This window comes from Olea europaea, unplaced genomic scaffold (assembly GCF_002742605.1).
Source record: "Olea europaea var. sylvestris unplaced genomic scaffold, O_europaea_v1 scaffold2378, whole genome shotgun sequence".
Taxonomy (NCBI): Eukaryota; Viridiplantae; Streptophyta; class Magnoliopsida; order Lamiales; family Oleaceae; genus Olea; species Olea europaea.
In genome coordinates this window covers 34,978-58,729 of record NW_019241924.1, presented here as the reverse complement: position 1 = coordinate 58,729, position 23,752 = coordinate 34,978, and the positions used below count along the sequence as shown (strand labels likewise).

Here is a 23,752-nt window from a genome sequence, read left to right as displayed (position 1 = left end):
AATAAATACTTTGTTCTTAAAGCTGGTATTTGGATTAGGCAGGTTGGCACTATTGCCGGGAAAATTTTCAAAAAGGATACATCATATATTGACCACATGGCAAAGTCGGCACAAAAGGTATCATATTAAAACTAATAAATTTTCTGTGACTTTGGACTACAATCTGATTTAAGCGACTGTGATTTGAATTTGTACTGTTAATAAATATATATCATATTGGAAAATATAATAAGGAGTATTCTTTATTGTATTTTGGAAAACTGTTCAGCTCAAACTCATCCTAATAAGATAAGTGGGACGAATTACGAAAGACACGTGATATTGTGCGATTACATCAACAATATTAACATTACAGATAACTACTTTAGTGCAAGAATATTTTTCATAATATCAATTAGAAAGGGTGAAAAAATTTGCTTAAAATAATGTCGAAGCAGTAGCTAGTGTGATTTCTCTGTGCAAAGTGGTGTAATGCGCCAGAAACGTGTATAATTTGCTGTTGAATTTCTTGTGGTGTCCATTGGTCACAATATCCAAAAGGAACTGTTGAAGTAAGGTGTATGACTATATAAATAGAGGGGCCGTTTCTCTCAAATTCAGTGAGAAAATTAGCATGTCTTTTTACAGAAACATATAGAGTTGTAAAGGGATCTGAAAAATACTTTTCTTAAAAGATCACTCTGTGTGTGTGTGTGTGTGAAGGGTTCAGGTATGGATACAAGAAAACATGAGTATAATGGAGAAAATATTTTTGAAGAAAATTCTGTTGATTGGAGAGGAAGGCCTTCCAACCCAGTTAAGCATGGTGGCATGAAAGCTGCTTCCTTTGTTCTAGGTCTCTCTCTCTCTCTCTCTCTCTGTGTGTACAGATAAGAATAAACTTCAAGGTCCAAAATCTTGAAAAGAAATTTTCCTTGGATTTTCCGTTTGTTTATTGTTACTTAATTTTGTCTTCTGTGTGTACATGTGTCTGTATCTGTTTATAAAGTTTTGTCTTTGTTCAGGGCTTCAAGGATTTGAGATAATGGCAATAGCAGCAGTTGGGAACAACCTCATAACTTATGTGATAAATGAAATGCACTTTTCCCTGTCAAAATCTGCAAACATTGTGACTAACTTTATAGGAACTATTTTCATCCTTGCACTCCTTGGAGGCTACCTTTCTGATTCTTATCTTGGTTGTTTCTGGACCCTGCTTATCTTTGGCTTTGTCGAATTTTCGGTAAGTCTCTCTCTCACCCTTCTCTTTTTCACATTTTTCATTAAACCGACTTCTCTGAAGCTTAAACTATTAGATACAGTTTAGATTCATTTCTCCCTCATGCAAAATCGTAGGGTTTCATACTGCTGTCAGTGCAAGCTCATCTGCCTCAACTAAAACCTCCCAAATGCAACATGTTACTTGATGGAGACCACTGTGAAGAAGCGAAGGGATTCAAGGCCTTTATATTTTTTGTGGCCCTTTATTTGGTGGCCTTAGGAAGTGGTTGTGTTAAGCCCAACATGATAGCTCATGGTGCTAACCAATTCAATGATTCAAAGCAATCCAAGAAACTTTCCAGATACTTCAATGCTGCCTACTTTGCCTTCTCCATGGGTGAACTTGTTGCCTTGACCGTCCTAGTTTATGTTCAAACACATTCTGGAATGGATGTAGGATTTGGCGTCTCGGCTGCAGCCATGGCTATGGGACTGATAAGTTTGATTTGTGGTACAGTTCTTTATAAGAGCAAACCTCCTCAAGGAAGCATCTTGATCCCTATTGCACAAGTAATGCCTCTCTTATTTTACCAACCTGCGTTTTACATACCTATCAATTTTCTGACTTATATTTTCCGTCGCTGAAGACTTTACCAACAACAAACTGGGCATTAGCATTGGAAATTTCCGTCGCTAGCGCTTTTTGTTTCCTAGTGGAGGGGTTATCTTATTTTGTTTCTAAAATTTGAGAAACTTTTGGATATACATCTTTAAAAACTCCTCCACACTTAATTTAGTGACAATATTATTAACATATATGTAGTTGGTTGTGACCTTGAGTAACGTTTTCCTATTATTTTATGCCAATTTGGTGTCATATTTTGAATGAAATTTATGTATTTTAATATTGATATGCTGAAAGAAACTATTTGATTCTTGTAATTAAGAATGCAATCTGGTTCTTTAGTGCTAATTAGAAATTAAATAATCCTTCATTTGTTGAATAAAATAAGCTCATTTGATCCAAGTGCGCTGACCTCTGATTCATATTCTTCGAAAAAGTTCATAATTGATGCACCAAATTATAATACATGTTCGTATGTCGGAAGATTTGGCACTTTGTTGATAATTTATTTTTATTTTTATTTATAATATCAGGTATTTGTGGCTTCAACTTTAAAGCTAAAGCAAGTGGATTCATCTGATCCTCGGGTGCTTCATTGGAACCAATCCAAGGAACAGCCTAATGGTGAAAGTACCAACAATCTTTATCCGTCTGAAAGATTCAGGTATCAGTTTTGTTTTTCAAATAATTCATATATAAAGATTTAGCCGACAATTTATATGACGAATTTTTAAGTATCTGTCGTGTTTCAACTGTCACGCAGATTCTTGAACAAGGCTTGCATTAAAGTTGAAGATGGAAAGGAAAGTCCATGGAGACTGTGCACAGTAAACCAAGTTGAACAAGTGAAGATATTGCTTTCAGTTATTCCTATATTTGCATGCACAATTGTTTTCAATACAATACTTGCACAATTACAGACATTTTCAGTCCAACAAGGGAGTGCAATGGATACCCACCTAAAATCTTTCCATATTCCTCCAGCTTCTCTTCAGGCCATTCCTTACATAATGCTAATCTTTATAGTACCTCTTTACGATACATTCTTCGTCCCTTTTGCTCGAAAAATCACCAAGCACGACTCCGGGATCACCCCTCTACAGAGAATAGGATTTGGCCTATTCATGGCAACTTTTTCAATGATCTCAGCTGCCCTAATGGAGAACAAGAGAAGGAATGCTGCAGTAAATTCGAACAAAATAATATCCATCTTTTGGATAACGCCGCAGTTTTTGATCTTCGGGTTATCAGAAATGTTTACTGCGGTTGGGCTTATTGAATTCTTCTACAAGCAGTCATTAAAAGGGATGCAATCATTTTTGACAGCCATAACTTACTGTTCATACTCATTTGGCTTTTATTTAAGCTCGGTACTCGTGTCTCTTATCAATAAGGTGACTTCAAAATCTTCCCCTGGTGGTGGATGGCTCAGTGATAACAATCTCAACAAAGATAGATTGGACTACTTTTATTGGATGCTAGCAGTTCTGAGCTTCCTCAACTTTCTCAACTATCTCTTTTGGGCAAAATGGTATTTTCACAACAATCGATCTCCTGCCGCCTCACTGCAGCTTGAATCTAACGCCCCAAAAATTGCAGGAGATGACAATATACCTTAAGATACAATTATATGATTCCAATGGGAAGTTAGAATTCACTTGCCCCTGAAAGTCTTGTATTAAGAATAGAGAAATCTTGAGAAAAGAAGGAAAAAAATAATAATAATAATAAATAATGCCAAAGCCTATTAGGACATTGGCATTTGTGTTGATCCATAGAAAAATTAGTGAAATTAATAATTTTACTTTTTTACCAGGAATTTCAGTCCGTCAAAATTCTGGTCCCTCTTCCGAATATCTATAAAGAACGATGGATATATCGTCCAGTCGCAATCAATACTACAACTTAGAACGAGACATCTAGCTAGAAATATAGCATCATGCATCCATTAGCAAAGGTTCATTGCATATTGCTTGGATACATGAGTGTCAATTCCTTGATCACAGAACATGCACGAAACTAGCTAGATAATGCTCTCTACGTTTTGGATAAAAGGCCCCTCATCTCCTCTCTTTCACTAGCTACCTAGGGCCATATGTAAATTTGTGCATGTTCATGGAACATAATTATGAAACCCACTCCAATTAAAGTCGACAGGATGATGCCCTCATTAAATTCTTGTGTTTATTCAATGAATAATGATATACCAAATTTTTACATAGGGACATGTCTGGAACATGTAGTGGATATTGGCCCTATCGTAAATAGAGGCATAATAATACTAATCGACATTGCTGCTCAGCTTCAGCGCTGGGAGTTGAACGTCGTCTGACGGGTGCTGTATGGAATCCACTCGAGAGGATGAAGATTGCATGAATTCTCGTTCTTGTTTTTGCCTTCTTTTATCCTTTGCCTTGTTTTTTATTTACATTTTGTATTTTAAAAAGTAAGGGTAGATTGGTCCTTTTCATCGAAGTTGGTATTTATTGCTATCTTATCTATAAAATTGAAAAGTTGGAATGGTGCTATCAAATAAAGGTTGGGGATTAATGTAAATCTAGGACCATTGATTCAGGGGTATTGATTTAACTTTTCCTTTTTAAAAATTGGAGAAAGATTTTCTATTTTGTAAAAATTCAAATGTTTCATTGAATATCAATAAAAGTTGACGCAATTTTTTTTTTTAAAAAAATGTTAGTGATGAGAAAATAAATAAAGAAAAATGCTTCTTCAATCAAGTAATAATAGTTTTGAATTTAGCATATTGTAAGAGAAAAATATTAATACGTTCTTCCTCTGTTTTATTTATTTTGTAATATACAAAATAGCGACATATATCGTGTTAATTCTCACTTTAAAAAAAAATAAAAAAAAATAGTCAAGTCTATCGCCTCACCTAACACCCGTTCCTGTGTGGATATTTCAATGTGGATTAATGATGACAAATTCGTGAATTAACGTTCTACTTTAAATGTTGCTGAATTTTTTGTCCAATTTTCACATGAGGTTATCTATTGCTGAATTAAATGTTCCAATTATTTTCTTTAATGGTGTCCTTGAGTTTTGTTATAATCCGGATCAGATTTGAAACCACTTTATTGAAAGCGGAACAGTTTTGATATCAATTTGTTGAGAATCCGATCAAATAATTAAAGAACGAAAAAAAATATGGGTAATATGAAAATAATGGATCACAAAAAATATAAGATTTACATGGAAACTCAAATTCGAGAAAACCACATATTACATGGCAACAGGACGAAAACTACAAAAAAAAAAAAAAGGAAAATAGTCTAATCATCTGCAGTTTCAATGTTCGCTCCTTTGAGATGTAGATGTTTTTCCCTCTTCTGAAAATCGGTCAGTCCTTTTCCACTTCCAGTCACACCAACCTTCCCGGTAGGATCTTCCGGAGATTTGAATATGCTCTCTCGCTTTCGACCCGAAAAGAAACCAACCTAGGACATAAAATCAAAAATCAAATGTTATACAATAACAAGCATGAATATTGAACAGTGAAGAAAAGAGGAACCTCGTCCAAATTCCAAAGACAAATCTCTCTATCTTTTGCATCAATATTTAAGTATATATGAAAATATGATTTAGGAAGAGAACGAAGCAAGATAGGAAGGTTGGTGTGTTATCAGTATTAGCCAGTCAGGGAAAATAGTCTTTCATCTTCTCCAATCAATGGCTTGCAAATGCATCTGAAGCATTTTCGTATATAAACCACACGTTTTCCAAGTTGGCAATTTACATTTAGGTGAACACATGCTGTGGATGTACAAGAATAGCTGGGCGAACGTACCTTCTTAGCCCGGCCTTTAGTTGTCTGGAATTGCTGCCATGCATTCTGTCTTTTATTCTGTGTTGCCTCTTTCTCTTCCATCCGCATCTTGGACTTGAAAGCATGTATCTTTTTACGTTTAGCAGATTTCTGTGAGAAGCATACATAAAAATAATTACAAGTCCAACAAGTGAAACAAAGCCGCAATTAAATATAAGATGTAGGACAAGAAAAAATATAAATTCAAGATATCAGGCGAAGGCGAGAAGAATAGGATTCTAAGAGATTTGTGATATCAGCCACTAAAGCAACTATCATGTCGCTGCTACAATGTGTGTCACATAGACTCCAGCCCCAAAAACGTAGTTAAATAGAAAATAAAATCCAAGACATACCACATCTTCAGGGTCATCAGGTTCAATACGAAGTTTTGTGGGCAAAGTCTTGGAGTGGAAGTCTTTGGCAGCAGCTTGGGCAATCTTACGTTTGAGGGCTTCTTTTGTAGCCTCAGCTACCTTTTCAGCTTCCAGCAAAGGATCGACAGTTCCTTCTTGAATTGGTCTGACATTATCAGGATCCACCTGCAATCCCCCACAATCCAAAGCCCATTTTACATTTAGTTTGGTTAAAAAATAAGGGTCGACAAAAGAAAGGCATAAATGAAAAAGAGAGAATATTGATCAGATCTTGCCACTCGGTCCTATCAAACTTTTTCATGGAAAGACTTTCCACGAATGCTTCCAAAAAGTCCATCACTTAAAAATTGCAGTTTTCTGCTGCATTCCTCCTTTCATATTTTATTAGTAGCTCGTAAGTTAAGTTGTATTTTTAACATTTAATTTGTCTCCATTTCACATTGAAATCAATTTTAATCTTAAAAATTAATTTTTTTCACAAAATATGCCAACAGCAATTAAAAACAGGATATTGGGCAGTAAGTCACTGGATCTATGAATTCAGATGTTGATTTCACAATATTAGAGAACTTTTTACCTCTAGTATCTTAACCCTGTTTGGCCTCCATTTTCTAACACTCATTTTCCTCAAATTCATTTCCAACCACACATTTTATGAGACCTCCATTTTCTAAATCTCATTTTCCTCAAATTCATTTTCAATCATATATTTTATGGAACTCACAACTTTTATCAACTTTCTACCACATATATAAACTTTTATCAAAATCTATTAAAAATCTAATATTTGGCTAAAATCCCAATCCCCTGTTTGGCCCCCATTTTCTAAAGCTCATTTTTCCCAAAATTCATTTTCAACCACATATTTAATAGAACCCACAACTTTTATCAAATTTTCAACCTCATATTTCATCATTTTTTTTATTATCAAAATCTACTATAAATTTGATTTTTAACTAAACCAAACAAGGGCTTAATAAGGTAAAGAGAATAAAATTGAACTTGAAGCTCAGTAAGTAAAAGATGACAAAATCAATACAAAAAGATGAACTTCAAAGCCAAATGAACTAAATATTAAGCCTATATTTGGATACAATTTAGAAATTGGTACAAAAATTCAGTCAAAGTCAAATATTAATTTCGATTATACATTGATAACTAGTACTCATTATTATCAACACATTTCATGAGACCCACTTTTATTCCTCTTTATAAATTGATTTATAAATTTGCCAATTAGAGACTAAATATGCTTTTTTAGCCAATAAGGTTTCTTCAAAAGTATCTTTGGAACTTGATTATCCTGAAAAGTTTTGATTGGGCTACTGACATTGAATAACATAGCAGATATTAAGTTTCACAATGGATATGAATATCAAATGACACCCATAACATAACTTCCTTAACATCTTATTTCAGGGAGAAGAGTGTTATCTAAGGAGTGGTCACCTTCTATTCTAGTTTTATGTTTGTAATCACAATCCAGCCATGTTGATCCAGCTTGAGGTTATACAACAGTAGACACAGAAATTATCGGAAGACAGGTCGAGCAAGATAATGTAAAGGTCATTTCCAACTGGTAAAACTAAAGCAGAAATTAGTTATACAGATCATAGAGTTGAAATTATACCTCTTCCTGGTTGCCCCAGCCATCATAACGAACATAATAACCATTTGGAGTAAGTGCCTCAACTGTTGCAGTATACCTGAATATTCAACTAATCAACCACGGAGGAGAATAATTTGATTACAGCATACCATATATTTCATGAATTTTACATACCACTCTCCATCTTCGCTCCAAACTGCTTGCACTTTGGTTCCAACAGGAAACCTATTGGTATGATCAATTATAGACATTGAATTCTGGAAATCAAGAAATAGAAAAAATTAGTTTTTTAAAAAGTACTAGCGCCATGAATATAATAAACCGTCAAAGCAACTAAAGAATGAGAAGCATATAATATCATACCAAAAGCATGTCATGAAACATTGTCCAACAAAAACAAGCACAAAGAGAATAACTAAAGAATGAAAAACAAAGACTGTGTTCACGCTAACTGGAAATAGATTTCAGTTGGTATTTTAACCGATAAGATTGCATCCCACAAATGCTTTGGCAACATGAACATTTCAAAATAATCCATCTTTACATTTCTTAATGGACGGTAACGGAAAAGAAATTTGGCCAAGACACCAAGTTTCCTCGCTCTGGAAAAGGATTCCTGACATAGGTTGGAATTATGAACTTTGCATATAATATCATAAGAATAGAAAATTGATCTTCATCATATTTATATTAATTTGCAGGAAGATTATGCCTCTCCTTGTGGGAATCAAGCCCAAGCATAATAATGATCTCCATTTTAAACTTAAAAAAAAAAAAAAAAAAACACACACACACACACACACACAAAATCTTCAGGAAAAAATAAAATAGAATTTGTGGGATATCTACCGCATTAAAGGTGCTTCCAGAATTATGCATGCTAGGAGATGCTTCACTAGTCGTACTGATACCAACACCAGAACCATCATTTTGTTTTGCAGTTGCCAGAAGCTCTTCTGTCAAAGCAATTACCTGCAGTCATAGAAATTAGCCAAGTCTAAACTAAAACCACAAATTATTTTCCCTGCAATAAACGAAATAATTGATGAATTTTGCACTTAGAATTCAAAGTGACATCTGAAATCACAGGAAAGAGCAGGCTGTCCATCACCAAACATAGCACACCTGCAATGGAACCAAGATAGAAGTGATGGACATCTTTATAAAGTCTCTCACTCCAAAAGTCTGTAAATTTCTCCCACTCCTCTATATCAGGGGTGAGCATTTGTTTTAGTGGAATAAAATATCCTCACCTTCGAAAACCAAGGTAAAAAGATATCTCTTCAGTCACAGGTAGTTCCTTGACACTGCTTGTTCGAGCAATAATAATATTTGAGAAAGAGGGAAACAGATTGCAAATGAAAAAATAACAATCACCTATACTCAGATTTCTTAAACTATTATACTTAATTGTATTGACTTCCACTTCTCAGAAAAAAATGATCAGACACAACTCCAGGAGCTTAATATTTGCCAGTACCAGGGATGTGAAATAGAGAACTTTAACCAAAGAAAGTAATCCCCTCATCCCAAAAACGAATCAAAAGAATAACTAATAAAGAAAGGCACCTCCACAAGCTCCTTTTCCATGTCTAAATACTCAGAGTTCCCAGGTTCATCATGCAATAGGTTGCGGACCTGATCCATATAAAAGGCAAATGTAGTCGAAGGAATTAGTCACAAGTTCCTAATAACAAATTGGAAGTTATAATCTTAAAAATGCAGAAAGCAACCCAAAGATAAGAACTAAATGAACATAAGGTGCTTGATGAAAGAAAGCTATGCAAGCATATAGACAGAAAATGCATGCCCATTGAAATGTAAAATTTCTTATCCTCTTAACAGGAATGAGGGAACAAGCAATGAGACAAATACCAGAAAAAGAAAAATTGCCAGTGACACTGACCTTGATAGAAAAAGAAAAATCACAGGAACAATATAAGAGAACCGAAATGGAAGAATGATTATAAAGATGTTTCCATGGAGTGTCACCACTCATACTTTAATGAAACTCCAATTTTAAGCAGGCTATTTCATATGATAATATGTAGCACTTTATTAACATTGAATTTTTTAAGATAAAAAATAATTTACCAACATAGGCAATGTCAATCAATTTTCTCACCTCTACTTAACAACGAATCAGCATAATTGACTAAAAAACTTAAAAAGTTTAAATCGACCTTCAATTATCACAGAGTTACAATAGCACTCATGAGATGAGCTGGTGTGTCCACAATCAATAAACCTAGCTGGAACTCCGTACTCTCATAAACAAGAATAAGCCCAAAACTTGAACATAAATTAGAAGATGCACAAAAACCTTTTTTTTTTTCACCATGAATTTTAACACCCTGAAAACTATAAAGATGCCATATAAAAGCAAGCTTAACAAACTGGAGATATTGATAATCATAGAAGAAAGAAGTACAAGTGCCAGAATGAGAAACAAAATTTAGCAACTTGGTTTGGGTTCTTGCAAACTGAGATCATGATTGGTGATTCAGTCACTAGCTATAGTGTGGTGTCGACAGGGTGGATTGATCGTAAGGATTATACAGTCTTGATTAATCCTCGTCATTAATCTCAGTGCAAGAATTTGCATTCCACTTTGTGGTATTTATAGTAAAACTTTGATTTCATAGGTCATATTATTGCAGAAAGTGGCACTTCTTGAATGTAAAATCAGGTCATCTTGTGATATATGATTTCAGTCAAGTCATCCAGGAATAACATTTTAAAGACGCTGACTAAGATCAAGCATGAGAAGCTGGAGTCTTTGAAAACCAGGATGGGAAAAAGAGTTTGGTAAATTAAGATGAGAGAAAGGAATGCAGGTGTTAGAATAAATAACAATATTATCCTGCCAATTATATTTTTATTTCTATTTGAGGACGGTACTATGGCCTTTTCCAAGCCATCCTATATCCCGTTACTCTAATTAGGGAGGGTGGAAGACTAAGAATATGGATCTAAAATGGTTTACTGGTCCTCTTCCTTGTCTTTCCCTCCTCCTATCACTTCCTACCAAACAAAAGATTGAGTTTCCTTTCCTCCCCCAAGTCGGTTCTTCTTATCCTTCAATTTTCCACTAGTATTTATGCTAGACAAATCTTAAGAGTTAAATTCCCCTTCAAATATTTTCTAGGGACACGCTTATATGTATGCTAAAATAAATGCAAGATTCTTTTAGCAAGGATTTTAGAGTAAACTAACAAAAAAATATAAAATCATCTTCAGCCTGCATGTGACATAATCATGCTATTGAGAATTACATATTTCAAACATTTTACCATGAAATACACAAATTAAATAAACAAGAAAAAAATACTTAACACGTTAAAATAAACTCTTCCTGAAATTTTCATCGAGAAAAATAACTTAAATAAGCTTCTATTTTATAAACAACAATAAACTCCAAGGATCAAAAAGTTAACTGTTCAAGCTTGCAAATAGAAAATCATACCAAGAAAAAAGAATTAACTTGCATATGGAGTAAATAAGCTTAGCTCAACTAAAGCAACGCAACTATGAAAAACTATACAGAACTCAAATATTCAGGCTTAAAATTACGAAATCCTACAGAAGAAACCTCAAATTTCACATAAAATTAATTAGCCTCACAGTTTCCAAAAGCCCTACGGTAGATAACTAAACTACTATCTGATTGACTAATTACGACTTCAATTATCCAAAACTTAAAATTCCAAACTAGTGAAAGCAAATTATTCAAAAACCCTAATTTCCATCGAGGAAGAGCGTGGACGCCAGTAACAATCATAATATACATCTCAATCACTATATATGTATACATACAGAATAGTACCTGTTGTAGCTGCTCTTTGTAAGTGGAAAGGTTGGAAGCGAGTTCTTCGATGCTAACCTCTTCACCTCCTCCGCTTTCCATTTATTTTGTAATTTTATAAATCAAATTCTTCGAATTTAACAGGTATGCAAATGGAAAACTAATGGATTGTTGTTACTGGATAGAAGTAATACAACTGCTTTTCTGAAGCAGAGAACGAGAGAAGAGGAACCCTTGTGTCGAAGGGAAAAGCCCGAATGACAATTTATTGAGGAAATTGATTAGAGAGGATCAGGTTCGATTTTGAAGAGAGAGAGTGGAAAAGGACCAACTTACACATTTACATAGAATAGCCTTTTTTAATATTCCTTTTGTTTGTGTATGTCCTTGCACTTCTCTTCTGTACAGTGAGATGAGAAAATGGATAATGTTCACTGCACATTTGAGATTTATAATAATGTCAATTTTTTGACAAATATATTCTTTTATCTATAGAATAAAGATAGAGAAGTTCTCATCAAATTAGATAAAATTAATGAGAAATTTGTCTGTCTATTTTATGACCTTTATTTTCGTTTTTACTTGAATTTCGATAGATATAGACATTTTCAAGCAAGGTTGATTGAGAATATTTGATCATTTTTAGACTTGTCCTCTCTTCTTTTTATACGAATTTGAAGCAGCTCGATATTTACGTCAAACTAAGAAGAATTAAGCTGAGTGTACAACAATTGTTGATAGCCCACTCTTGTGAGTGGGCTCGACGATTATTTTAATAGTGGAGTCCACTTGTTTGATGTGAGAGTGCTGTAAAAAATAATGTAAAAAAGTGCTATAATTGTAGCACAATTGAACTAAGAAAGGATGACATATTGTCAATCTCATCTAAACACTTAGGACCCGTTTGGTTTGTATTTAAGTTTTTTAGTTTCGAATTCATTTTCAATTTTCCATTTGAAAATCTATATTAAGCATGTTAAAAACGCATTTAATTTTTCGTTCTCAAAAATTAGTTTTTAAAACAAAAAATTCGAAATATGTTTGATTTGCCATTTTGAAAAAATATTTTATGACATTTTATTGCAAAAAATTTGATTATTTAGTAAAATAGAATAATTTTATGTTAATATATTATATTAAAATTGATGAATTTTACAATTTTTCCACTAAAAAGGTAAAATAATAACATATAATAAATTAAGTTGACAAATATAAAAAATTAAATATGTGAACTTAACTTTTTTATTTGTATTAATTTAAGTGTTTTAAGTGACATCAAAAATGCATTTTGAATTGGTTTCGAAAATGAACTTTTAAAATTCCAAACCGAGTGTTTTGCAAAACTAAAAACAACAAACCAAACGCAACCATAGTCTCTCTCGACGTTTGTATCTAGGTCAATGACGGTAATGATAACTCAAAAAACTTGCACCAAATAATTTCCAAATTGCATTAACCCAGGCTGCTCACGGCTTTTGCACATTCACAGAACGGCCTCTGTTTAAAGGCCTCGCCATTATTCTGTAATTTTAGCCATTTTCTTACCCCATTTTTCATTTTTAGAAGAAATTTTCTAATGATGAACCCTTTTATTTTTACTTATTTATTTGATAATCTCTAATCGAAATCGATTTCCTAAACACGGTGCTTTTAAGCACCGGATGACATGACACGCTATAATAGGTGACGTAATCAGTTTTTTGTAACCAATTATTGTCTCCAACCACCTATTGTTGTAACGTCCAAGTCACCCGAGTGACAATTTAGTGCTTAATGACTACCACCAAAAAATATAAAATAAATAAACACTCAACATTCTTTCACGACAAAGCAATTACAAAATATCAACCACATGACAAATAATATCTAATAAAAGTCATTGCTATAAGATGCAGGAAATGAGTTTTGGGGAACAATCCAGTTTACTGTCTAGTCTTTTTTACAGGCTCACAAGCTGGCATCTAATTTAATTATCACTCCCCTTCGCGAGGCCTATAACCTTTTCCTCTGTATAGAATACTCTCGTCCCATAAGAATATGGGGAAAAAAAGCTGGTTTCTGAGGTTCGTTGGCAACAACAGGAAATGTGGGCTGAGACAACTTTACTCATTCCGAATGGAAGAGTATTTCTCCCACATTGATTGGGACTTGGAAATTTCAACCATGAGGTTCTTAAATTTGTGGCTGCAGTCTCCTCCACTGCAAATGTAGAGGAGGGAGAAAGAAATCAATCAAGAGCTGCACTTACAAATATTAATATAATTCGCGATCCCAGCTATCGTAAATAGAGGCATAATAATACTAATCGACATTGCTGCTCAGCTTCAGCGCTGGGAGTTGAACGTCGTCTGACGGGTGCTGTATGGAATCCACTCGAGAGGATGAAGATTGCATGAATTCTCGTTCTTGTTTTTGCCTTCTTTTATCCTTTGCCTTGTTTTTTATTTACATTTTGTATTTTAAAAAGTAAGGGTAGATTGGTCCTTTTCATCGAAGTTGGTATTTATTGCTATCTTATCTATAAAATTGAAAAGTTGGAATGGTGCTATCAAATAAAGGTTGGGGATTAATGTAAATCTAGGACCATTGATTCAGGGGTATTGATTTAACTTTTCCTTTTTAAAAATTGGAGAAAGATTTTCTATTTTGTAAAAATTCAAATGTTTCATTGAATATCAATAAAAGTTGACGCAATTTTTTTTTTTAAAAAAATGTTAGTGATGAGAAAATAAATAAAGAAAAATGCTTCTTCAATCAAGTAATAATAGTTTTGAATTTAGCATATTGTAAGAGAAAAATATTAATACGTTCTTCCTCTGTTTTATTTATTTTGTAATATACAAAATAGCGACATATATCGTGTTAATTCTCACTTTAAAAAAAAATAAAAAAAAATAGTCAAGTCTATCGCCTCACCTAACACCCGTTCCTGTGTGGATATTTCAATGTGGATTAATGATGACAAATTCGTGAATTAACGTTCTACTTTAAATGTTGCTGAATTTTTTGTCCAATTTTCACATGAGGTTATCTATTGCTGAATTAAATGTTCCAATTATTTTCTTTAATGGTGTCCTTGAGTTTTGTTATAATCCGGATCAGATTTGAAACCACTTTATTGAAAGCGGAACAGTTTTGATATCAATTTGTTGAGAATCCGATCAAATAATTAAAGAACGAAAAAAAATATGGGTAATATGAAAATAATGGATCACAAAAAATATAAGATTTACATGGAAACTCAAATTCGAGAAAACCACATATTACATGGCAACAGGACGAAAACTACAAAAAAAAAAAAAAGGAAAATAGTCTAATCATCTGCAGTTTCAATGTTCGCTCCTTTGAGATGTAGATGTTTTTCCCTCTTCTGAAAATCGGTCAGTCCTTTTCCACTTCCAGTCACACCAACCTTCCCGGTAGGATCTTCCGGAGATTTGAATATGCTCTCTCGCTTTCGACCCGAAAAGAAACCAACCTAGGACATAAAATCAAAAATCAAATGTTATACAATAACAAGCATGAATATTGAACAGTGAAGAAAAGAGGAACCTCGTCCAAATTCCAAAGACAAATCTCTCTATCTTTTGCATCAATATTTAAGTATATATGAAAATATGATTTAGGAAGAGAACGAAGCAAGATAGGAAGGTTGGTGTGTTATCAGTATTAGCCAGTCAGGGAAAATAGTCTTTCATCTTCTCCAATCAATGGCTTGCAAATGCATCTGAAGCATTTTCGTATATAAACCACATGTTTTCCAAGTTGGCAATTTACATTTAGGTGAACACATGCTGTGGATGTACAAGAATCGCTGGGCGAACGTACCTTCTTAGCCCGGCCTTTAGTTGTCTGGAATTGCTGCCATGCATTCTGTCTTTTATTCTGTGTTGCCTCTTTCTCTTCCATCCGCATCTTGGACTTGAAAGCATGTATCTTTTTACGTTTAGCAGATTTCTGTGAGAAGCATACATAAAAATAATTACAAGTCCAACAAGTGAAACAAAGCCGCAATTAAATATAAGATGTAGGACAAGAAAAAATATAAATTCAAGATATCAGGCGAAGGCGAGAAGAATAGGATTCTAAGAGATTTGTGATATCAGCCACTAAAGCAACTATCATGTCGCTGCTACAATGTGTGTCACATAGACTCCAGCCCCAAAAACGTAGTTAAATAGAAAATAAAATCCAAGACATACCACATCTTCAGGGTCATCAGGTTCAATACGAAGTTTTGTGGGCAAAGTCTTGGATTGGAAGTCTTTGGCAGCAGCTTGGGCAATCTTACGTTTGAGGGCTTCTTTTGTAGCCTCAGCTACCTTTTCAGCTTCCAGCAAAGGATCGACAGTTCCTTCTTGAATTGGTCTGACATTATCAGGATCCACCTGCAATCCCCCACAATCCAAAGCCCATTTTACATTTAGTTTGGTTAAAAAATAAGGGTCGACAAAAGAAAGGCATAAATGAAAAAGAGAGAATATTGATCTGATCTTGCCACTCAGTCCTATCAAACTTTTTCATGGAAAGACTTTCCACGAATGCTTCCAAAAAGTCCATCACTTAAAAATTGCAGTTTTCTGCTGCATTCCTCCTTTCATATTTTATTAGTATCTCGTAAGTTAAGTTGTATTTTTAACATTTAATTTGTCTCCATTTCACATTGAAATCAATTTTAATCTTAAAAATTAATTTTTTTCACAAAATATGCCAACAGCAATTAAAAACAGGATATTAGGCAGTAAGTCACTGGATCTATGAATTCAGATGTTGATTTCACAATATTAGAGAACTTTTTACCTCTAGTATCTTAACCCTGTTTGGCCTCCATTTTCTAAAACTCATTTTCCTCAAATTCATTTCCAACCACACATTTTATGAGACCTCCATTTCCTAAATCTCATTTTCCTCAAATTTATTTTCAATCATATATTTTATGAAACCCACAACTTTTATCAACTTTCAACCACATATATAAACTTTTATCAAAATCTATTAAAATCCCAATCCCCTGTTTGGCCCCCATTTTCTAAAGCTCATTTTTCCCAAAATTCATTTTCAACCAAATATTTAATGGAACCCACAACTTTTATCAAATTTTCAACCTCGTATTTCATCATTTTTTTTTATTATCAAAATCTACTATAAATTTGATTTTTAACTAAACCAAACAAGGGCTTAATAAGGTAAAGAGAATAAAATTGAACTTGAAGCTCAGTAAGTAAAAGATGACAAAATCAATACAAAAAGATGAACTTCAAAGCCAAATGAACTAAATATTAAGCCTATATTTGGATACAATTTAGAAATTGGTACAAAAATTCAGTCAAAGTCAAATATTAATTTCTATTATACATTCATAACTAGTACTCATTATTATCAACACATTTCATGAGACCCACTTCTATTCCTCTTTATAAATTGATTTATAAATTTGCCAATTAGAGACTAAATATGCTTTTTTAGCCAATAAGGTTTCTTCAAAAGTATCTTTGGAACTTGATTATCCTGAAAAGTTTTGATTGGGCTACTGACATTGAATAACATAGCAGATATTAAGTTTCACAATGGATATGAATATCAAATGATACCCATAACATAACTTCCTTAACATCTTACTTCAGGGAGAAGTGTGTTATCTAAGGAGTGGTCACCTTCTATTCTAGTTTTATGTTTGTAATCACAATCCAGCCATGTTGATCCAGCTTGAGGTTATACAACCGTAGATACAGAAATTATTGGAAGACAGGTCGAGCAAGATAATGTAAAGGTCATTTCCAACTGGTAAAACTAAAGCAGAAATTAGTTATACAGATCATAGAGTTGAAATTATACCTCTTCCTGGTTGCCCCATCCATCATAACGAACGTAATAACCATTTGGAGTAAGTGCCTCAACTGTTGCAGTATACCTGAATATTCAACTAATCAACCACGGAGGAGAATAATTTGATTACAGCATACCATATATTTCATGAATTTTACATACCACTCTCCATCTTCGCTCCAAACTGCTTGCACTTTGGTTCCAACAGGAAACCTATTGGTATGATCAATTATAGACATTGAATTCTGGAAATCAAGAAATAGAAAAAATTAGTTTTTTAAAAAGTACTAGCGCCATGAATATAATAAACCGTCAAAGCAACTAAAGAATGAGAAGCATATAATATCATACCAAAAGTATGTCATGAAACATTGTCCAACAAAAACAAGCACAAAGAGAATAACTAAAGAATGAAAAACAAAGACTGTGTTCAAGCTAACTGGAAATAGATTTCAGTTGGTATTTTAACCGATAAGATTGCATCCCACAAATGCTTTGGCAACATGAACATTTCAAAATAATCCATCTTTACATTTCTTAATGGACGGTAACGGAAAAGAAATTTGGCCAAGACACCAAGTTTCCTCGCTCTGGAAAAGGATTCCTGACATAGGTTGGAATTATGAACTTTGCATATAATATCATAAGAATAGAAAATTGATCTTCATCATATTTATATTAATTTGCAGGAAGATTCAAGCCCAAGCATAATAATGATCTCCATTTTAAACTTAAAAAAAAAAAAAAAAAACACCCTTTTAAAAAAAAAAAAAAAAAAAAAAAAAAAAAAAAAAAAAAAACACACACACACACACACACACACACACACAAAAAAAATCTTCAGGAAAAAATAAAATAGAATTTGTGGGATATCTACCGCATTAAAGGTGCTTCCAGAATTATGCATGCTAGGAGATGCTTCACTAGTCGTACTGATACCGACACCAGAACCATCATTTTGTTTTGCAGTTGCCAGAAGCTCTTCTGTCAAAGCAATTACCTGCAGTCATACAAATTAGCCAAGTCTAAACTAAAACCACAAATTATTTTCCCTGCAATAAACGAAATAATTGATGAATTTTGCACTTAGAATTCAAAGTGACATCTGAAATCACAGGAAAGAGCAGGCTGTCCATCACCAAACATAGCACACCTGCAATGGAACCAAGATAGAAGTGATGGACATCTTTATAAAGTCTCTCACTCCAAAAGTCTGTAAATTTCTCCCACTCCTCTATATCAGGGGTGAGCATTTGTTTTAGTGGAATAAAATATCCTCACCTTCGAAAACCAAGGTAAAAAGATATCTCTTCAGTCACAGGTAGTTCCTTGACACTGCTTGTTCGAGCAATAATAATATTTGAGAAAGAGGGAAACAAATTGCAAATGAAAAAATAACAATCACCTATACTCAGATTTCTTAACCTATTATACTTAATTGTATTGACTTCCACTTCTCAGAAAAAAATGATCAGACACAACTCCAGGAGCTTAATATTTGCCAGTACCAGGGATGTGAAATAGAAAACTTTAACCAAAGAAAGTAATCCCCTCATCCCAAAAAAGAATCAAAAGAATAACTAATAAAGAAAGGCACCTCCACAAGCTCCTTTTCCATGTCTAAATACTCAGAGTTCCCAGGTTCATCATGCAATAGGTTGCGGACCTGATCCATATAAAAGGCAAATGTAGTCGAAGGAATTAGTCACAAGTTCCTAATAACAAATTGGAAGTTATAATCTTAAAAATGCATAAAGCAACCCAAAGATAAGAACTAAATGAACATAAGGTGCTTGATGAAAGAAAGCTATGCAAGCATATAGACAGAAAATGCATGCCCATTGAAATGTAAAATTTCTTATCCACTCAACAGGAATGAGGGAACAAGCAATGAGACAAATACCAGAAAAAGAAAAATTGCCAGTGATACTGACCTTGATAGAAAAAGAAAAATCACAGGAACAATATAAGAGAACCGAAATGGAAGAATGATTATAAAGATGTTTCCATGGAGTGTCACCACTCATACTTCAATGAAACTCCAATTTTAAGCAGGCTATTTCATATGATAATATGTAGCACTTTATTAACATTGAATTTTTTAAGATAAAAAATAATTTAACAACATAGGCAATGTCAATCAATTTTCTCACCTCTACTTAACAACGAATCAGCATAATTGACCATAAAACTTAAAAAATTTAAATCGACCTTCAATTATCACAGAGTTACAATAGCACTCATGAGATGAGCTGGTGTGTCCACAATCAAATCAATAAACCTAGCTTGAACTCCGTACTCTCATAAACAAGAATAAGCCCAAAACTTGAACATAAATTAGAAGGTGCACAAAAACCTTTTTTTCTCACCATGAATTTTAACACCCTGAAAACTATAAAGATCCCATATAAAAGCAAGCTTAACAAACTGGAGATATTGATAATCATAGAAGAAAGAAGTACAAGTGCCAGAATGAGAAACAAAATTTAGCAACTTGGTTTGGGTTCTTGCAAACTGAGATCATGATTGGTGATTCAGTCATCTAGCTATAGTGTGGTGTCGACAGGGTGGATTGATCGTAAGGATTATACAGAGTCTTGATTAATCCTCGTCATTAATCTCAGTGCAAGAATTTACATTCCACTTTGTGGTAGGCACTTCTTGAATGTAAAATCAGGTCATCTTGTGATATATGATTTCAGTCAAGTCATCCAGGAATAACATTTTAAAGACGCTGACTAAGATCAAGCATGAGAAGCTGGAGTGTTTGAAAACCAGGATGGGAAAAAGAGTTTGGTAAATTAAGATGAGAGAAAGGAATGCGGGTGTTAGAATAAATAACAATATTATCCTCCCAATTATATTTTTATTTCTATTTGAGGACGGTACTATGGCCTTTTCCAAGCCATCCTACATCCCGTTACTCCAATTAGGGAGGGTAGAAGACTAAGAATATGGATCTAAAATGGTTTACTGGTCCTCTTCCTTGTCTTTCCCTCCTCCTATCACTTCCTACCAAACAAAAGATTAGTTTCCTTTCCTCCCCCAAGTCCGTTCTTCTTATCCTTCAATTTTCCACTAGTATTTATGCTAGACAAATCTTAAGAGTTAAATTCCCCTTCCATATATTTTCTAGGGACACGCTTATATGTATGCTAAAATAAATGCAAGATTCTTTTAGCAAGGATTTTAGAGTAAACTAACAAAAAAATATAAAATCATCTTCAGCCTGCATGTGACATAATCATGCTATTGAGAATTACATATTTCAAACATTTTACCATGAAATACACAAATTAAATAAACAAGAAAAAAATACTTAACACGTTAAAATAAACTCTTCCTGAAATTTTCATCAAGAAAAATAACTTAAATAAGCTTCTATTTTATAAACAACAATAAACTCCAAGGATCAAAAAGTTAACTGTTCAAGCTTGCAAATAAAAAATCATACCAAGAAAAAAAAATTAACTTGCATATGGAGTAAATAAGCTTAGCTCAACTAAAGCAACGCAACTATGAAAAACTATACAGACCTCAAATATTCAGGCTTAAAATTACGAAATCCTACAGAAGAAACCTCAAATTTCACATAAAATTAATTAGCCTCACAGTTTCCAAAAGCCCTACGGTAGATAACTAAACTACTATCTGATTGACTAATTACGACTTCAATTATCCAAAACTTAAAATTCCAAACTAGTGAAAGCAAATTATTCAAAAACCCTAATTTCCATCGAGGAAGAGCGTGGACGCCAGTAACAATCATAATATACATCTCAATCACTATTTATGTATACATACAGAATAGTACCTGTTGTAGCTGCTCTTTGTAAGTGGAGAGGTTGGAAGCGAGTTCTTCGATGCTAACCTCTTCACCTCCGCCGCTTTCCATTTATTTTGTAATTTTATAAATCAAATTCTTCGAATTTAACAGGTATGCAAATGGAAAACTAATGGATTGTTGTTACTGGATAGAAGTAATACAACTGCTTTTCTGAAGCAGAGAACAAGAGAAGAGGAACCCTTGTGTCGAAGGGAAAAGCCCCGAATGACAATTTATTGAGGAAATTGATTAGAGAGGATCAGGTTCGATTTTGAAGAGAGAGAGTGGAAAAGGACCAACTTACACATTTACATAGAATAGCCCCTTTTTTTTTTTTTTTTTTTAACGAGGTGTCGCAGCTTACGCCAGACTATATCCTCGTCCCTGAACTTCCGACCCCTCAGCAGCTCAGGGAGGTAAATCGCGAGATGTGCCCAAGTTGACCAGGGTTCGAACAGCCTTTATACTCCTGACCCCAAGGGAGTCTCCTCCATGGTTATTACATTATCAAGCTGCTTTAACCCTTCCTCTAGTTATTACAACACTCAGCTGCTCCAACCAGAAATTGAACTCCCCACGCTGGGATTGCGAGCCCCGCACTGTCCTTCCTTTACCAACTTGATTATGTCCTTGCACTTCTCTTCTGTACAGTGAGATGAGAAAATGGATAATGTTCACTGCACATTTGAGATTTATAATAATGTCAATTTTTTGACAAATATATTCTTTTATCTATAGAATAAAGATAGAGAAGTTCTCATCAAATTAGATAAAATTAATGAGAAATTTGTCTGTCTATTTTATGACCTTTATTTTCGTTTTTACTTGAATTTCGATAGATATAGACATTTTCAAGCAAGGTTGATTGAGAATATTTGATCATTTTTAGACTTGTCATCTCTTCTTTTTATACGAATTTGAAGCAGCTCGATATTTACGTCAAACTAAGAAGAATTAAGCTGAGTGTACAACAATTGTTGATAGCCCACTCTTGTGAGTGGGCTCGACGATTATTTTAATAGTGGAGTCCACTTATTTGATGTGAGAGTGCTGTAAAAAATAATGTAAAAAAGTGCTATAATTGTAGCACAATTGAACTAAGAAAGGATGACATATTGTCAATCTCATCTAAACACTTAGGACCCGTTTGGTTTGTATTTAAGTTTTTTAGTTTCGAATTCATTTTCAATTTTCCATTTGAAAATCTATATTAAGAATGTTAAAAACGCATTTACTTTTTCGTTCTCAAAAATTAGTTTTTAAAACAAAAAATTCGAAATATGTTTGATTTGCCATTTTGAAAAATTATTTTATGACATTTTATTGTAAAAAGTTTGATTATTTAGTAAAATAGAATTATTTTATGTTAATATATTATATTAAAATTGATGAATTTTACAATTTTTCCACTAAAAAGGTAAAATAATAACATATAATAAATTAAGTTGACAAATATAAAAAATTAAATATGTGAACTTAACTTTTTTATTTGTATTAATTTAAGTGTTTTAAGTGACATCAAAAATGCATTTTGAATTGGTTTCGAAAATGAACTTTTAAAATTCCAAACCGAGTGTTTTGCAAAACTAAAACAACAAACCAAACGCAACCATAGTCTCTCTCGACGTTTGTATCTAGGTCAATGACGGTAATGATAACTCAAAAAACTTGCACCAAATAATTTCCAAATTGCATTAACCCAGGCTGCTCACGGCTTTTGCACATTCACAGAACGGCCTCTGTTTAAAGGCCTCGCCATTATTCTGTAATTTTAGCCATTTTCTTACCGCATTTTTCATTTTTAGAAGAAATTTTCTAATGATGAACCCTTTTATTTTTACTTATTTATTTGATAATCTCTAATCGAAATCGATTTCCTTAACACGGTGCTTTTAAGCACCAGATGACATGACACGCTATAATAGGTGACGTAATCAGTTTTTTGTAACCAATTATTGTCTCCAACCACCTATTGTTGTAACGTCCCAAGTCACCCGAGTGACAATTTAGTGCTCAATGACTACCACCAAAAAATATAAAATAAATAAAAACTCAACATTCTTTCACGACAAAGCAATTACAAAATATCAACCACATGACAAATAATATCTAATAAAAGTCATTGCTATAAGATGCAGGAAATGAGTTTTGGGGAACAATCCAGTTTACTGTATAGTCTTTTTTACAGGCTCACAAGCTGGCATCTAATTTAATTATCACTCCCCTTCGCGAGGCCTATAACCTTTTCCTCTGTATAGAATACTCTCGTCCCATAAGAATATGGGGAAAAAAAGCTGGTTTCTGAGGTTCGTTGGCAACAACAGGAAATGTGGGCTGAGACAACTTTACTCATTCCGAATGGAAGAGTATTTCTCCCACATTGATTGGGACTTGGAAATTTCAACCATGAGGTTCTTAAATTTGTGGCTGCAGTCTCCTCCACTGCAAATGTAGAGGAGGGAGAAAGAAATCAATCAAGAGCTGCACTTACAAATATTAATATAATTCGCGATCCCAGGAAGGGAAAAAATATATACGTGTGCGTGTGTGTGTGTTATGATATGTTATGTTATATTATGTTATGTTATTGTTATGTTATGCTATGTTATCGTTGAAGTTCAATGCAGTTTAACTTATAAATTATCAGCAAACAGTAAT

At 33.5% G+C, this 23,752-nt stretch overlaps 4 protein-coding genes across 4 annotated transcripts in view; 1 reads left to right on the top strand and 3 right to left on the bottom strand.

Moving 5' to 3' along the window:
• The first annotated feature begins 583 nt into the window (after positions 1 to 583).
• LOC111381810 (protein NRT1/ PTR FAMILY 4.3-like) lies at positions 584 to 3,637 on the top strand. The gene is made up of 5 exons (XM_023005643.1): positions 584 to 835; positions 1,005 to 1,222; positions 1,336 to 1,770; positions 2,359 to 2,489; positions 2,589 to 3,637. The coding sequence occupies exons 1-5, from the start codon at positions 712 to 714 to the stop codon at positions 3,442 to 3,444; spliced, it is 1,764 nt and encodes a 587-aa protein (XP_022861411.1). The 5' UTR covers positions 584 to 711; the 3' UTR covers positions 3,445 to 3,637.
• Positions 3,638 to 4,998: 1,361 nt separating this feature from the next.
• Positions 4,999 to 11,766, bottom strand: LOC111381808 (survival of motor neuron-related-splicing factor 30-like). The gene is made up of 8 exons (XM_023005640.1): positions 11,464 to 11,766; positions 9,207 to 9,275; positions 8,487 to 8,609; positions 7,812 to 7,894; positions 7,659 to 7,734; positions 6,008 to 6,193; positions 5,634 to 5,762; positions 4,999 to 5,283 (listed from the first exon to the last, which is right to left on the bottom strand). Exons 1-8 carry the CDS (start codon positions 11,542 to 11,544, stop codon positions 5,119 to 5,121), a joined length of 912 nt encoding a protein of 303 aa, XP_022861408.1. The 5' UTR covers positions 11,545 to 11,766; the 3' UTR covers positions 4,999 to 5,118.
• Positions 11,767 to 14,635: 2,869 nt separating this feature from the next.
• Positions 14,636 to 21,368, bottom strand: LOC111381805 (survival of motor neuron-related-splicing factor 30-like). The gene is made up of 8 exons (XM_023005636.1): positions 21,083 to 21,368; positions 18,866 to 18,934; positions 18,146 to 18,268; positions 17,431 to 17,513; positions 17,278 to 17,353; positions 15,645 to 15,830; positions 15,271 to 15,399; positions 14,636 to 14,920 (listed from the first exon to the last, which is right to left on the bottom strand). The coding sequence occupies exons 1-8, from the start codon at positions 21,161 to 21,163 to the stop codon at positions 14,756 to 14,758; spliced, it is 912 nt and encodes a 303-aa protein (XP_022861404.1). The 5' UTR covers positions 21,164 to 21,368; the 3' UTR covers positions 14,636 to 14,755.
• Positions 21,369 to 23,130: 1,762 nt separating this feature from the next.
• The window catches only part of LOC111381809 (cullin-associated NEDD8-dissociated protein 1-like), a 15,956-nt gene continuing 15,334 nt past the window's right edge, over positions 23,131 to 23,752 (bottom strand). Inside the window, exon 21 of the mRNA XM_023005642.1 lies at positions 23,131 to 23,568. Within this exon, the coding sequence (XP_022861410.1) occupies positions 23,440 to 23,568 (129 nt within the window). The 3' untranslated portion in view covers positions 23,131 to 23,439. The remainder of the gene's footprint in view (positions 23,569 to 23,752) is intronic.